Here is a 14,675-nt window from a genome sequence, read left to right as displayed (position 1 = left end):
GAATATTGAGTATGATTTGTGTAATGTAGAATAGAATTAAAGTTGCTATTGAAAACTCTGCCGGAAAGTCCGGTCCTCCCCGCGCACTTGTTCTACCCATCTTCTACCCCATCTGTGGAGTGCAGTACGTCATCACAGAGTGAAGATATTACTCAGGCAGTTCCCAGACTTGGCTGCGTGCGTGGATTCTGGACAGCTTAACTAGCAGGGGCCTCGGAGTACATCCGTCGGAGGCTACTATACTCCGTACACTCCGTAGGACAGGACTAGCTCTATAGTATACTCAGACTAAATAGTATAGACTAACATAGTACTCAGACTAAATAGTATAGACTAAAGTTAAACTACCCATCACATTCTGTACTTTTGAATTCAGAAACATAGCACAGTTACTACTACTGCTAAGTACTGCTAATAATATCTCGGCATCACGGCGGACTGGGGGATCGACAGTCGGTCTCGGAGCCGGGCGGAGTTGCTTGATGCGGCTGTGCTGGACCAGAAGGGGACGAGCACCTCCTGCATTAGTAATTCGAGAGGCTGCATTCCCTGTATTCTAGTCAGGCTAGCCTGTACCTATGGAGAGTTCCTCGGATGTTCATTGGATACAAGTACGGAGAAGTACCTCGGTAGCGCAGGTATTGTACGGTGGTATTACAGATACAGGAAGTGATCTGCAAGCCAATCGGAGGAGATATATTGTCTCTACTAGGTACTTATATTGATACTTATACTTATCCATATACTTCATATACTTCAGCTATATTTATTGCATATACTTACGTGATATACTTCAGCTATCAGCTATCAGCTATGAGCTATCAGCTATTCAGCTATTCAGCTATATACATACTATAACTCAAGGACTGAAGAATCCTGCCAAGAAAGATCCATCTTCACCACCACCGCTAGGGCCTTGTCTGTGCAGATCCTAATACAGACTCCACTCAACCCTTGGCCGTCCCTTGGCGTTCCGTTGGCTGTACCTTGGGCAATGTCTGTTCCCTGCTGCCTGTTATTTCCCGCCGTTGCCATCCTGCGTGTCACCGCAGTCACAGCGTATCATCGCGTGTCCAATACAGGCCCTCTGCATCTGCCCGGAGGATCGGAACCTCCGTGCCTGACCGCGAGACACCGGGCAGTGGAGCATTCAATCACCGCGAGGAGAGGCATTGCCAATGTCTTGCTGGCTAGTTCAGAGCCCTGTCTTGGTATCGGACTGGGCATGGTGCTGTCTACGAGGCCTCGTGGGTCGGTGGAGATCCAACCTATATAAAGCGGGAGCACCTCCACTCTTGTTCGACAGCAGCAGCCTCTTCCTTATACTGTCTCTGCAGTATCCCACCATGCATTTCTCTCTCCTTGCCCTTGCCCTGGCAGCTGGCTCCGCTGCCGCAGGGTGTCCCTATGCCGAACGAGCTGCGGAGCCCCGGGCGTGTCCCTATGCTGCCCGCCAGGCCCAGGAACAGCCTGTGCGGCGTCATGGGAGCCAAGTTGGTGATGACAAGAAAGGCATTTTCTACAGTAAGACATCCTATATTCTATAGTATAGTATACTATACTCTATAGTATAGTATACTATACTCTATGTATACTTTACTATACTCTATAGTATGGATCTAACTATCAGTGAACCGCATCGGCCCCTCCGGGTTCCAGTTGTACATCGCCAACGCCGACGGCAGCAACATCACGGAGTTGATGGGCAACCAGACCACCCCCTTCGACTACCACGCCTCATGGTCGCCCGACGGCGAATGGATCGTCTTCACCAGCGAGCGCCGCGGGTTCGGCCAGTCGGACCTGTACCGGGTGCATCCCGACGGCACGGGCCTGGAGGTGCTGGTGGCGACGGACTCGATCGAGGACAGCGGCGTGCTGTCGCCCGACGGAACGAAGCTGGCGTACGTGTCGACGTACGGCAACTACACGACCAACATCTGGGTCAAGGACCTGGCCAGCGGCGTCGCGTATAACCTCACCGACACGGATCTGACGCGCGCCGACAACACCTGGCCGACGGGCCACTACCGGCCGGCGTGGTCGCCCGACGGCGAGTGGATCGCCTTCTCGTCCGACCGGAACACGGACTGGACGGGCCATTCCGACGGGACCGGCTGGGAACACACGCAGAGTCTCGGCCTGTACGTGATCCGGCCCAACGGAACGGATCTGCGGCTGGTCCGTCGCGAGGACGGATACTCGCTCGGCACGCCGCAGTGGTCGCCCGACGGAAGCCGCCTCATCTACAACCAGATGACGCGCGAGAACACGTACTACGCCCACGGCGTCAGCAGCGAGCAGCTCGCCGTCGACGCCCAGGTGCACAGCGTCGACGTCGCCACGGGCGAGGACGTCGTCGAGCTCACCTCGGGCGACTACGTCAAGGTCGCCCAGCACTACATCGGCAACTCGACCAACGTCGGATACCTGATCAAGGGCGGCGTTCCCGACGGAGGCATCAACTACACCCACCCGGACGCCGGCCACACGGCCTGGAACGTCTCGGGCATGCGCAGTCCGGCCTGGTCGCCCGACGGGTCCAAGATCATCTTCGAGATGCCCGACTGGACGCAGCAGACGCCCGACCTGCCGCTCTGGAGCTTCGACACCGAGTGGGAGTACCGCTACATGGACGTCTTCCCCCTGCACAACGACAAGGTGAACCGCATCGCGAGCACGCAGAAGGTGCTGGGCTATGCCAACGGCTCGCTGGTCACCTCCACGCCGCTCTACGCCGACCTCGTCACGGCCCTGGACTCGTACTCCATCTACTCCGAGGACAACGCCACCGAGGTGCTCTATCTCGAGGAGGGCGAGTCCGGCGCCTTCCAGCCCTCCTGGAACCCCGACGGCACGGAGCTGGTCGTCGGCTTCGGCGCCTGGTTCGTCGATCGCGTCGACACCCCGGCCGCCATCTTCCACGCCTTCGAGAACGGCTCCTCGTTTGAGAACCTGACCGTGTGGGACGGCGACATCAACGCCGGCTTCCCCTCCTGGTCTCCCGACGGCTCCGCCATTGTCTATCGCGAATGGAGCATGACCACCGGCGCCCCCCTCGGCCTCAAGATCCTCAACTTCACCACCGGCGAAACCACCCAGCTCACCGTCGGATGGGACAATACCCCGGGTTGGTCGCCCGACGGCGAGCTCATCGTCTTCACCCGCAACGACAACTGGACCGAAGCCTACGGGTCAAGATGGTACGCAGACCGGTTCGACATCTTCACCATCCGCCCCGACGGAACGGATCTGAATCGCGTCACCGACTCGCTCGCCAACGACGCCCACGCCGTCTGGTCGCAGGATAACCGCATCATGTGGAGTTCGGGCATGTATGGCTTCCGCGATGAATCCGCCCTCTACGACGACACCTTCCAGCCCTACGGCCAGATCATGGTCATGGACAAGGATGGCTCCAACAAGAAGATCGTCACCGATACCTTGTGGGAGGACTCCATGCCGCTCTACATGCCGAAGCGGTTTTTATAAAACATTTTACTGCCATACCTATCAGTATATAATATAACTATCAGTATATAAATATGTCCAAGTTACGAATATCTGTTACATGTAATTTCTCTCTGGATTGAGGTAGAGAGACAACGAATCTCCACAGGTAGGATCGATGTACTCGGAGAAGAGATTGGACCACGAAACCGCTTCATTCATCTCGTCTTCCGCCAGGGGCAAGGGATTCGCCTGGGTCGGCGTGCTGCGGCTTTCAAAAGGCGAGTACTCGCTCGTCGCCGTGGCGGCCGTCTGCGCCGCCGTGGCACGCAGTCGAGCGTACGCTTCATGGGCGAGCGCCCACTTGCTGCGCAGGATACGCAGGTATCCCAGCACCAGCACGAGCCGGTTCTGGTGGTGGTCGAGACACTCGGCGCCGTGACGCTCTGCTGCAGCCAGCTGGACGAGGCCGCACAGCATCAGACCGCAGACCGCCAGCGGGCTGGTCCCCTGGGCCCCCGACCGCATCGAGAACAGGTTCGACAGCTGTTTCGAGGCCTCGACCGTCTTGATATCGTGTACCTGGCGCGTCAGCGAGGGCGACAGCCGCACAGGAGTCCTCGGGCAGATGGCAAACGGGCTCTCGGGCAGCCGCGGCCGGAGATTGCTGCGTGGTAAATGCAGCAGCATCGCCGCGTATCGGATCGTGTAGTGCGCTTGGAACAACATCTCGTCGATCGTCCCGAACATGTCGACTATGTCCAGCTTGCATTCCGGCAGGTGGTGCATCCAGCTCACCAGCGCGTTGGCCACCGCCTGCAGATGGTCCTGGTGCGTCTCCGGCAGCCGGTTGAGCACCAACACGCGCGCCAGGATGCGAGCCGCCTCGATCCGATACGCAAACGACGAGTACCGGCTGCTCTTCTTCTTCTCTTTGCTCTCCCCTCCCTCTTCATCCTCTTCTTCCTCCGTGAAGATCCTTGCTCGGAAGGAAGCAAGAGACTGTGGCGGCGGGATAGTCTGTGACGAAGGCGAGGCGTACGTCGTCTCTTCACACGGCAACAAAACGTCCGAGAACAGCTGGCTGCACCGCAGGGGGATCCCCTCCTGCACAGTCGCCAGCTGTACCTCCCAGATAAACAGTTCCCACCAGGTACGTCGCAGACTCTCTGCCTCGTGCTCGCTGGACGCCGCGGCGACCGCGAACCCGTCGCGATGCATGCCCAGCTCAACGGCAATGTCGATCGCCTGCGTCAGACACGACTCGGCGCGAGTGATCTCGTTGCGCGCCCTCATGATGATCGAGTACAGCAGGAGAGCCTGGACTGTCGCCGGCGTGCGCTCTTCCACGCTGCTCACAGCCAGCCAGGTCGCTTCGTGCAGCGTGTCGTTGCTCATCACGAGCGAGTAGTGACTGCCGATGAACGTCACCACTTGATGCAGACATGCTGCCGCTTTCGTCTTGTCGTATAGTCCGGCGGGAATCAGGATGGGATGCGCCGAGTGGAAGTTCTCGTAGTACAGACGAACCAGTCGTCCTTCGGGGACTATCACAGTGGTATTCGACTCGGGGACCACAATGTCTGAAGATGAAGATTCGATATATTGAGTGGTTGGGGGGATAGTAGGAATAGGAATAGAAGGAATAGGAACAGAAGGAAGAGGAATAGAAGGAAGAGGAATAGAAGGAATAGGAATAGAAGGAAGAGGAGACTGAGATTGAGGAATAGAGATAGGAGTAGATTCAACATCCTCGGCAGCTTGAGGCATCTCCAAAGCACGCATCTTCCTCTCCAGACGTCGTCTTCCCCCCCGGCGAGACGGAAGAAAGATGCATTCCGTCTGGGCGAGGGCACAGCGCGAACACGTCGGCTGTCGGGCGTCGCATTTGAGATGGTGTTTACGACATTCTGTGCACGCCAGCGACGATGGACGCGTTTTGAGATCTGGGGGCATATTCAGTCCAGGGCATACAGAGTTGAGTCAAGATTAATCGGGCTTGAGTTAAGATTAATCGGGCCATGAAGGAGTTGAGTTAAGATTGATGAACAAGATTGAGTCAAGGGAATCAAGTCACTTCACCGCCTTGGTCACATGATGTCACATGCCATTAGACTTTAGCCTATTACTAACTGGGTAAGTCTAGACCATCACTAAAAAGGCATAGTCAAGTATTACTTTACAGAGACAATGAGTGGAAAGCCAAATATATTGATTATAAATTGCAGGGTTCATCACTAGATTCATCTCTTTAGTTAGAATACTTCTAGTGTTTCTATATTTATCTATCAAGTCCTTAGTATTAGCATGATCACTAGGAGTATCAAGTACTCTGTACTCTAGTAACCTTACCGAGGTTGATCTGACAAGGATGTTATGCGAGATATTTACGCGAGACACAGGAAATTATGTCTTCCAATTGGCCTATGATAGGTTCTAGATAGACTAGAGCTGTCCATTCATGTAACATTGAATTTGTCTTATTCATAAAGGAAATTGACAACATCCAGGGGCCACTAGACTGCTGAGCCACTAAAAATGTCTAGACATTAATTAGGGCCTTATATGATCATATATTCCTGTGACAGGAAATTAGACACTCTATTATATCTTGGTAGGAGAGCACTTAGTTACTACTAGTATATTAGTACTCTGCCTACGGAGTATACTATACTATATAAGAGATACTTATAGTGATGCCATTGACTGGCTACTCAACTGTTTGCTCTTGCTCCACTCCTCATAACCCTGCCTTTGATGGCAACCAGGGTAGATACTAGGATACTGATGTTACAATGCTGGGATCAAGTCCAGACCGGAATAGCCTTGCATATTATTCCTTGCTAGACCCTCTCTCCTCTCTCTCTTCTCATCTCATCCCCTCTATTCTCCTCTCTCTCATCTCTTTTTCTCTCCTCATCCCTTCTTTTTCTCCTCTCTCCTCCCTCCTCATCTCATCCCATCTCATCTCTCTCGTCTCATCTCATCTCTCTCTCTCTCATCTCTCTCTTCTCTTCTTCTAATCTTCCAATCTCATCTCATCTTATCTCTCCCCTCTCTCCTGTCTCTATCACCATGAGTGACCTTCCAGACTACGTTCTCGACCCTAATGCTGTCCTCAAGGACAATGAAGCTGCCTGGCGTCTGGGCAGTCCACCGGATTACTCCAATACACGCAAATTCTACGCAAAAAGTAAGAACCATTCACTATTCTAGTCTATTGTTTGTATCCCTTCTAATGACAGGCAAAACAATGACCCACGAACCCGGCAGTCTCCCCTTCCTGGTTGAGAATCTAGTCAAAAACTGGGAAATCGAAGCCTCCTTCAAGACCGACCTGAAAGACTGGCGCACCATCGATCAGGAAGTGTATACCTTTGCCATGAACGGCGGTCCAGCACGAACAGGCCACCACATGCTCGAGGTGGGCACGTACAACGCTCTCCTCACCGCGAGCCAGTATTACGACCCTGCCCATAACGACTTTGAATCCTCACACAAGTCTTTTAAGCGGATGATGCCTACCTTTGCCTGGGAGGTGCTTGAGGTCTACTCTGGTCCCCCTGTTGTGGCCTTTCGCTGGAGACATTGGGGGGAGATGAAGCATGACTATGTGGGATACAATAGGTATTTCTCATCCTTATCTCTATCTTCATATTCCTCTTTCTAATAGAATAGTTCTGGTGAAAAGGTCACTATCGAGTCTCACGGTGGCCCGATTGATATCCAAGGGATTGTCGTCGCCAAGGTCAACGACAAACTTCAACTGCAGAAGATTGAGGTCTGGTATGATCCGGTCGAGATGTTCCGGCAGGTTGGCAAAGAGGCCACTGGCTGTCCTTTTGCAAAGGCCGAGTAGTATACTTATAGTATATATAACCCATTTGAGTCACTGTATAAACACACACGATGCAACTAGCTTTCAACAAGAAACTCAATCCAAGGATTCAGCCATAGTTTCTCCCTTTCCAATTTCAAAAACACCCCCAGTTCTTGACCTTGTATAATATCCTCCTCATCTGGGCCTTTCGTCTTGATCTCCATCATGCGCTTCTTCCAGTATCCCCGCAGAAATTGTAACAGCGGAACATTGAGCGTGGTATATGCCATGTTGAACTCCTTCAACAATTCTTCTAGTTCCTTCAGACAATCAGTGTCCTCCTCTTGGATGCGTTCAATTTCGATTTCGGGAGGTGGTCCTCTTCCTTCACGCAAGTAGTAGCAGCAGGTATGTGTGAGGTCCAGCTCTGTGAAGGTGAACAGCCGGATGACAAGTGTGGCTGTGTGACTCTGCTTGGGATTTATAGTCACCATTGCCTCAAAAATGCCATCAAAATATCTCATCAAAAAGGGGTGATCCAGGCTGTCATTCAGTAAACCCTTGAATCCGACCAACTCGGGAGAACAGCCGTTCCCCGAGCAGGCGCAGCAGCAGTCGTCCACCATTGTTTCCAGCGATACATTTGAAAGCAATTTGGAGTCTTTCAAGCTCTTAGAGTAAGTCAAGATAGCTTTTCGACTACACCAAGTCAACCCCTCAAACAACTGGTGGAAAAATGTCCAGGTCGATCCCGGGTAATGGCGGTAAGCATCGGCACCTTTCGAGAGTAACCAGTGTGCTTTTGGCAGGATGTCTTTGTGAAGGTAAGAATCACCCACTCTCAATATTGGTGTCCAGCCGTCGTAATTTATATCATCCACCTGCTTGAAGCCGGCATTGTAGAGCAACTCCAAGGATTCAATCGTTTCGCAGTAATGAAAGACAGAGTCTGTCCTTTCGACTATAAGTTTCTGATCGACGGCCACTCCTGCTGCGGTTAGGGACTCGCAGATTTCTTTGGCCCGCGAATCAGGAAGTTCATCCTCGACAATGCCCAGCCGGGCTAATTCTGCAGAAGGTAGATGGAGTTTGGCCAGATCCTTCAATTGCTGTCGTCGGGATGCCAATTCCGTTGCCAGAAGGTTTAACAAGGAAGTTGATATTGACAATACAAACAAGAAAAGGCCAATCTCACAGCCTGCTCTTAGAAGCATTCTCGTGGAAGCAAGGCTGTTTGTCTCAACTGCGAGCTGAAGTGCGTATCCTCTTGGCAATGCCCCAGCTGCGAGGAGAATCTCGATGCCTTCTGCCCAATCTGCAGACAATTCAATGGGTAGAATAGATCGAATTTTAGTATTCAACAAGAAGGGAAAAGATGTAACTGCGAGTTTCAGATCATCTTTTGACCGTCGAAAAATGGCGATCACAACGTCGTTAAAGACATCTATTGCCCAAATCAGACCAGTTGTTCTTCACGACGTACCATATTACAATTTCTTGGGGGTTCACCTGGATCTAGGAAATTTGCAATCCGTTGCAGGTTCAGTTTGAAGTTCAATGCCGTGTAATAGCCTAGGACTCCTGGAGTTATACTTGAACTGGACTGGATTATGGGATCCAAGGTCACGTGATCTAGAATGTCAGGTATTCGAAGAAGCGAGTCGAGTGTGCTATAACCAAAGTTGTTATCAACAACATCCAAGGGAGTTCCTGCATCAATCATGTACTGGACAAGGCGACTCAAACTGGGTAATAATTTACCATCGACTGAGAAGCAACATCGCTTCATAATTTTTCGACATTAGCCTGAAGCAACCTGCCAGGGGGGGCCAACCTACATGCAGGATTGTCTTTCCATTGCTGTCGACATCGGTAGGCGAAGCCTTCCCTCGCGAAAAAAGATCGTGGAGTTTATTTATTGTGTTTTCTATATCCTCAATTGTTATAAAGGGCTTCCTGAGTTCCGCGATTGCCTTGAAAGATGGATGGTCGTATGGAACTATTGCACGAAAATGAAGAAGAGGACAGATGGAAAACCCGCCATTGCCTGTATTGCTGGCGAACATGACGCTGACAGACATTCCGAGCAATTGGCTTGTGAAAGACCACTTATTACTGTTTGTCTGTGACTGTTTCGATGACCGGAAGCGAGGACAAGTTGGAAAGTGCATCTTTTGCCCTGCTGAGAACGGCTTCAGTGGGCATTGACAGCCTCGCTGCGGGCGTCTTGGAATATACACGTTCTGTGTGGCTTGGATGGCTTCATCGGCGTTGCAGGCCTGTTGGAGCAAGGCTGGGCTGGAAAGAAGACGCTGGAGAACTGCAATCTTCTGATGTCAGCACAATGACAGCCAGATGAGTTTTCGACGTACCTCCGACTCCATCCTCACTAGAGATGCGGTAGTCGAGACATGATGATCAGTAACTGTGGTAAGAAGACTGCATGTCTGCATTAATTGCGAGCTGAGTGACTGGTATTAGCATCTTTTCACTCCTACAGTGACAAGATCTTACACAAGAAGAGATGAATTCAGATTCGACTGGATCTCTTGCAGATGGTCTCTCATCTCCAGCAGCCCCTCCTTCTTGAAAGGATAGACTGCCTTGTGTCCGACATGGCGTATCTGGTCGGTCCACGACGATGAGGTGAGCTGATACGATTTGATCTTCACTTTTAGCCTTCCAATAACACTTTGACAGGATTGCAGTTTAATCTCGATATCGTTTCGCATTAGATCCGTCGCTGGTCTTGCAATAAGATACTGTTGCAGGGAGATCAATGTGCTACCCAATCCCCCAGCCTTGTCCTGGAGATCTCGAATGTCCTGGTCGCAGTCTCGCCATGCAGAACAGTAGTCGACAATCTGCTGGCAGGTCGCCAGACCGAGGGAGATGATGCCAACGGCACTTGAAGCGGCAGAGAAGGGGTCTCCCATGGCAAGTTGTTTGAGAAGGTGAAGCCGAGAGAGATGGAAAGTTGAAGTTGAGGGGAAACGATGGACTCATATCTTTCACCGACTCAGCCACGTTGCCAACTCATCCGTGCTGCAAGGCTGAATCGATGGTCACATCCTGGTCAGTTCCATTGGATATGGATGATTTTCAGCCTGATATGCTGTCAAGAATGCCTTGACGGTCGGCGCTTCATGATATATCAAAGTTATTTCTCTTTATTGAATATTCCTTGGTACTCTTTAAAGGAGAATAGGATGAATAGAGGAACAAAATAACTATAATCAAATAGATATTGCTCTATTACCCCTAATGAGATGTATTTCCTCATGGAAGATAAGGAATAGTAGAGAATAGATATTTAGACAAACTCATATTTATTATCATTTTAAATGTCCATAGAAAACTGCTTTATTTCCAACAGGAAACAGGATAAATTTGGGTTCTCAGATCCCAAGTAAAAGTCTTATATACCAATCCCTGCCAGCTTAATAATTCCAGATCATTATGAAATGTCTCACTTTCATAAGCAAACATGATGCTAATAAATGCTTACAAAAGGCCCTTCAGGCTTACATTTCTTTGTCAGCTCGCCATTCATCTCACTCGACATTCCGACAGATGCCGAGTTATAAATCAGCAACAGAAACAGACATCATGACCATTTATCATTTTCAGAATCAACCTGCTCATCGTCATGTCTTCCAACCTCGCTCTATACATACCCTCGCCGCACGCGCCCTTCTCCCTGGGCCACGCTGAGATCCCCGAGCCTGGCCCGCACGAGCTGGTCATCAAGAACACCTCGGTTGCTCTGAATCCCCTCGACTATAAGATCCAGCAGAGCAGTGCGTTCCCCGTCTCGTACCCGTACATTGCGGGCGTCAGCTTTGCAGGGACAGTCGAGAAGGTCGGATCAGCTCTGCAGACGAAATTCCGTCGTCTGGATCGAGTCGCTGCCGGGCGGATTTCCTCACACTCCGAACCAGGCGAGGGAGTCTTTCAACAGTACGTGCTGGCTCACGAAGATGCTGTTGCCAAATTAGATGAAACCGTATCTCTGGACGATGCCAGCGCAGTCATTCCCAGCATCATCTCTGTCGTCGGAGCGCTCCACGTGTGCATGGGCTTGTCTCTCCCAGACCTAAACCATACCCATAACCAAAACCACGAAAAGAAGATTCTCGTTTATGGCGGATCGTCGACTCTAGGCATGCGAGCTGCAGAGTACGCCATGCAAGCCGGGTACACGGTCGTGACGACCTCGTCGCCAGCAAACCGCGCGCAGGTCAGTCGGTTCTGTCCGCAGGCTGTTGCGATCATCGACCACACCATCCCGGTGGAGGAAGCGCTCGTCAAGGCAATAGTCTCTGAGGGTCCGTATGATTATATCTTCGACGCCATCGGGACGCCTGCCACCACATCCATCGTTGCCAAAGCTGTCCTCCAGCTTAACTGCACCAGCAGTACCACCACCACCACCACGATCTGGAGTAGCCGGCCTGGCGGTACAGAGGATCTCCTTGGTGGAGTACAGCGACGAGGCGAGAGCTATCCACACTTTGTTGAAGAAGACGAAGGTGTCCGACGGTGGTTGTTTGAGGAGTATCTTCCCCTGGGGCTGACAAGCAAGACGATCAGCGTTCCGGATATCGAAAAGGTCGGCGGTGGTTTGGGCAGCATACCTGGTCTGCTCGATCGAATGAGAGGGGGAGGCATCTCTGGGAAGAAGCTGGTTGTTGATCCGTGGGAGACTGAGCAGTTTTAATACGGAGGGAGACAATTCAAGTTGTGTGTGATATTGCTGTCGAATTGATATTAAGGCATCAAGGCAGAAGTAAGGCGTAAGGCACTAAGGCACTAAGGCACAACTCCAGGCACCACCAAAACAATTCTCTTTCTTTTCTCCTCTCCTCCTCTCCTCTCCTCTCCTCATCTCCTCCTCTTCTCCAACTAGACTGCGTAATCTGCAGCTTTACCTACAGCTTCACCTGCACCTCGCTCAGAGCAGAAACAATCCCCTGCAGCTCCATCTCAGGATCAAAAAGCACGGGTTTAACGGCTCGACTCTCCACTTGCCATGACTCGGCAACCAAAGAGACACGATCGAGTGGGACGTTTTTCGAGTGGATTGAGCGACATGCAGCTGTTCTTTGTTCTTTGTTACGAAGAATTCCTTTTTGTGTCACAGATCATGCAATGATAAACTGGGTCCTGATAAGGGCTGTTCTCCTCCCTCGTGGGTTCAAGACAACACAATTCGATTTCTATCGAGCTTGAATCACCATGGTCGAAGAAAACAACGCAATTGTGGATGACCAGCTGGAGCTCGTTCCTGACGTATGCTTTGTCTCTTCTTTTTGTGTTCTTTTCTCTGAATAATATCTCCCTAGGACGCCGTCCCCGACGACGATCAGGTCTCGCTGAGCTCGCATGGAACAGACTTTACATCGTTAAAATCGAGTGTGTTGGATTATGAGTATGCTTCTAGACTTTCTTGAGTTGGTCTTTGATGCTAATTATTAGATACGACGTGCGGCGTCTACTTCGGCCCACTTCCTATACTCGACTAACAGCGTCTAGAACGGCCGTCGATACCAGAGCTACCGCAAGGGCGAATACCTCTTCCCCAATGATGAAGACGAGCAAGACCGGATGGATTTTCTGCACCACATTTACAACGTTGTCTTTGGGGGGAAGCTGTATCTGGCGCCTCTCAAAGACGTAACGGGGCGTGTGCTTGACCTGGGCACAGGAACGGGTATCTGGGCCATAGATTTTGCCGAGTGCGTACGCATTTATATATGATCATTGAATATGAAATGCTGATTTTTGCAGTGAAAATCCGGCAGCAGAAGTCATCGGCAACGATCTCAGTCCAATCCAGCCTGGATGGTAAGCATGGTTCAACAGCAGTGCTTTCGGTATGAAGTACAGGCTGATATAAAGATTTTCTAGGCTGCCTGCCAACTGCGCGTTTGAAGTTGATGATTTCACTGCCGACTGGACCTTCACCCATCCCTTCCAATTCATCCACGGGCGCGAGCTTGCAGGCGCAGTCAAGGATATGGACCGGCTCGCAAAGCAGGCCTTTGACAACCTACAGCCAGGGGGCTACTTTGAGATGAAGAGCATCGGGCTTGATTCCTGTTCTGATGACAATACGTTTGAGGAAAAAGCCACCTACTCCAAACAGATGAATGAGTTGGTCCACGAGGCAAGCAGCAAGTTCGGGAAACCCATGCAGGACCTGACTGTGTGGGAGAAGAGTCTGGAGGCAGCTGGCTTTGTTGATATCGTTTCCCGGGTAATTAAAGTCCCAACCAGCCCCTGGCCCAAGGATCCCAAGCAAAAGGAGATTGGACGGTACTTCCAGGCTATTCTTCTCCAGGGGATGAACTCTTATTTGCCCAAGCTCTTCATCGACGTTTTAGGATGGACAAAGCTAGAGGTCACTGTGCTGATCTCCAAGGCGAAGCAGGAGCTTGATGATCCTTCCATCCATCAGTACAGCAGGATCTACACGTTCTATGGCCGGAAGCCATAGTTAGCCTTAGGAACTGAACGCGATTACGAATGACCTATTCTAATCTCTGCCCTAAATCTTCAACACCCATAGGCAGTAACCAGAACTCTAGGCAGATTTCATGACTCGCGTCACCAATCTACATGCTTGATTCCCTCGTATTTCTCCACTGGTGAAGATGAGCTGCCCAAGGCGGGGTAATCCACTGGCCTTGAATAATACTGTCGCCTCATATTATACAGAGACGCAATTGGCGGCCAGCCGCGATGAGTTGGCAATGCATGAATCAGACAATTTTATGACTCGAATATAAGTATTAAGCTTATCAGTTGGCTCTTATTCTGAACAACTCCTCATCACCATGCCAGCAAAAAAGACCAAGTCCAAGCCTGATTCCAAATCACAGTCTGAACCCAAATCCAAACCCAATAAACAACAAAAGCCATGGTCCATGTATCCCGCTCTCCACGAGAATGTCTCCCTCCTCCTGGAAGAATACAACCTCTGCTTTGACTTTTACAACAACGACACCGACAAAGATGGCCAGCACGAGCCCCAAGTCTGGGACACCCACGTCATGGGCCGATTCATCTGCCACAACCCGGCATGCGCCGCGCACGGCTGGTCCAGCAAGATGATCGCCATCACCATCCGGCTATACGGAGGACGCCCAAGGAAAACAAGAGGAACAGGGGCAGCACCAACAAGGAGCTACAACGCGCGCGTCTATCACCAACGCTGCCAGGTGTGTCATCAGCTCAGCCGGCCTCGATTGGATGACTCGTATGCAGACCGGGTGGCGCATCGTCTGAAGATCTGGAGTGGAGTTGCTGTGCCTGAACAGTTGCATCATGGTCACAGTAAACGGCCACATAATGAGGCTTTATGTGAGGGTTGTGCTGCAGGTCACTGTAGGAGATAACAATA

General features: G+C 51.2%; 7 protein-coding genes across 7 annotated transcripts; 5 read left to right on the top strand and 2 right to left on the bottom strand.

The window, feature by feature from the left end:
* Window positions 1-1,346: 1,346 nt before the first annotated feature.
* Window positions 1,347-3,492, top strand: ASPZODRAFT_138875 (hypothetical protein; the record flags this gene model as incomplete). Its single annotated transcript, XM_022724501.1, has 2 exons — window positions 1,347-1,524; window positions 1,631-3,492. 2 exons carry the CDS (start codon window positions 1,347-1,349, stop codon window positions 3,490-3,492), a joined length of 2,040 nt encoding a protein of 679 aa, XP_022586328.1.
* A 9-nt stretch (window positions 3,493-3,501) lies between these two features.
* ASPZODRAFT_127948 (hypothetical protein) lies at window positions 3,502-5,482 on the bottom strand. Its single transcript, XM_022721878.1, has one exon. The coding sequence runs from the start codon at window positions 5,218-5,220 to the stop codon at window positions 3,568-3,570; it is 1,653 nt and encodes a 550-aa protein (XP_022586327.1). The 5' UTR covers window positions 5,221-5,482; the 3' UTR covers window positions 3,502-3,567.
* A 919-nt stretch (window positions 5,483-6,401) lies between these two features.
* ASPZODRAFT_163590 (hypothetical protein) lies at window positions 6,402-7,309 on the top strand (the record flags this gene model as incomplete). The annotated part of the gene is made up of 3 exons (XM_022726636.1): window positions 6,402-6,643; window positions 6,696-7,077; window positions 7,129-7,309. Exons 1-3 carry the CDS (start codon window positions 6,526-6,528, stop codon window positions 7,307-7,309), a joined length of 681 nt encoding a protein of 226 aa, XP_022586326.1. The 5' UTR covers window positions 6,402-6,525.
* ASPZODRAFT_163589 (hypothetical protein) lies at window positions 7,095-10,521 on the bottom strand. Its single transcript, XM_022726635.1, has 5 exons — window positions 9,785-10,521; window positions 9,643-9,733; window positions 9,109-9,597; window positions 8,780-9,053; window positions 7,095-8,714 (listed from the first exon to the last, which is right to left on the bottom strand). The coding sequence occupies exons 1-5, from the start codon at window positions 10,204-10,206 to the stop codon at window positions 7,366-7,368; spliced, it is 2,625 nt and encodes an 874-aa protein (XP_022586325.1). The 5' UTR covers window positions 10,207-10,521; the 3' UTR covers window positions 7,095-7,365.
* A 398-nt stretch (window positions 10,522-10,919) lies between these two features.
* On the top strand, window positions 10,920-11,990 carry ASPZODRAFT_12618 (hypothetical protein; the record flags this gene model as incomplete). Its single annotated transcript, XM_022721464.1, has 1 exon — window positions 10,920-11,990. The coding sequence occupies one exon, from the start codon at window positions 10,920-10,922 to the stop codon at window positions 11,988-11,990; it is 1,071 nt and encodes a 356-aa protein (XP_022586324.1).
* Window positions 11,991-12,249: 259 nt separating this feature from the next.
* Window positions 12,250-13,918, top strand: ASPZODRAFT_469364 (hypothetical protein). Its single transcript, XM_022728384.1, has 6 exons — window positions 12,250-12,562; window positions 12,616-12,701; window positions 12,749-12,755; window positions 12,806-13,008; window positions 13,061-13,117; window positions 13,181-13,918. Exons 1-6 carry the CDS (start codon window positions 12,509-12,511, stop codon window positions 13,767-13,769), a joined length of 996 nt encoding a protein of 331 aa, XP_022586323.1. The 5' UTR covers window positions 12,250-12,508; the 3' UTR covers window positions 13,770-13,918.
* Window positions 13,919-14,178: 260 nt separating this feature from the next.
* On the top strand, window positions 14,179-14,664 carry ASPZODRAFT_32689 (hypothetical protein; the record flags this gene model as incomplete). The annotated part of the gene is made up of 1 exon (XM_022728245.1): window positions 14,179-14,664. A coding segment is annotated over one exon (486 nt), but the record flags the coding sequence as incomplete, so codon positions are not given.
* Between the last annotated feature and the right edge of the window lie 11 nt (window positions 14,665-14,675).

Source organism: Penicilliopsis zonata (assembly GCF_001890105.1).
Source record: "Penicilliopsis zonata CBS 506.65 unplaced genomic scaffold ASPZOscaffold_1, whole genome shotgun sequence".
Taxonomy (NCBI): Eukaryota; Fungi; Ascomycota; class Eurotiomycetes; order Eurotiales; family Aspergillaceae; genus Penicilliopsis; species Penicilliopsis zonata.
Note: the sequence above shows the minus strand (reverse complement) of the source record. Positions and strands in the feature narration are given on the sequence as shown.

Bases quoted from the DNA above. Each gene is read 5' to 3' on its own strand.
- ASPZODRAFT_127948 (XM_022721878.1), bottom strand. From the start codon at position 5,220: ATGCCTCAAGCTGCCGAGGATGTTGAATCTACTCCTATCTCTATTCCT.
- ASPZODRAFT_163589 (XM_022726635.1), bottom strand. From the start codon at position 10,206: ATGGGAGACCCCTTCTCTGCCGCTTCAAGTGCCGTTGGCATCATCTCC. The intron at 9,734-9,784 runs GTAAGATCTTGT...CCAGTCACTCAG, and splicing joins CTGAATTCATCTCTTCTTGT to CTCGCAATTAATGCAGACAT. The intron at 9,598-9,642 runs GTACGTCGAAAA...TGACATCAGAAG, and splicing joins TAGTGAGGATGGAGTCGGAG to ATTGCAGTTCTCCAGCGTCT.
- ASPZODRAFT_469364 (XM_022728384.1), top strand. From the start codon at position 12,509: ATGGTCGAAGAAAACAACGCAATTGTGGATGACCAGCTGGAGCTCGTT. The intron at 13,009-13,060 runs GTGCGTACGCAT...TGATTTTTGCAG, and splicing joins TGGGCCATAGATTTTGCCGA to TGAAAATCCGGCAGCAGAAG. The intron at 13,118-13,180 runs GTAAGCATGGTT...AAGATTTTCTAG, and splicing joins AGTCCAATCCAGCCTGGATG to GCTGCCTGCCAACTGCGCGT.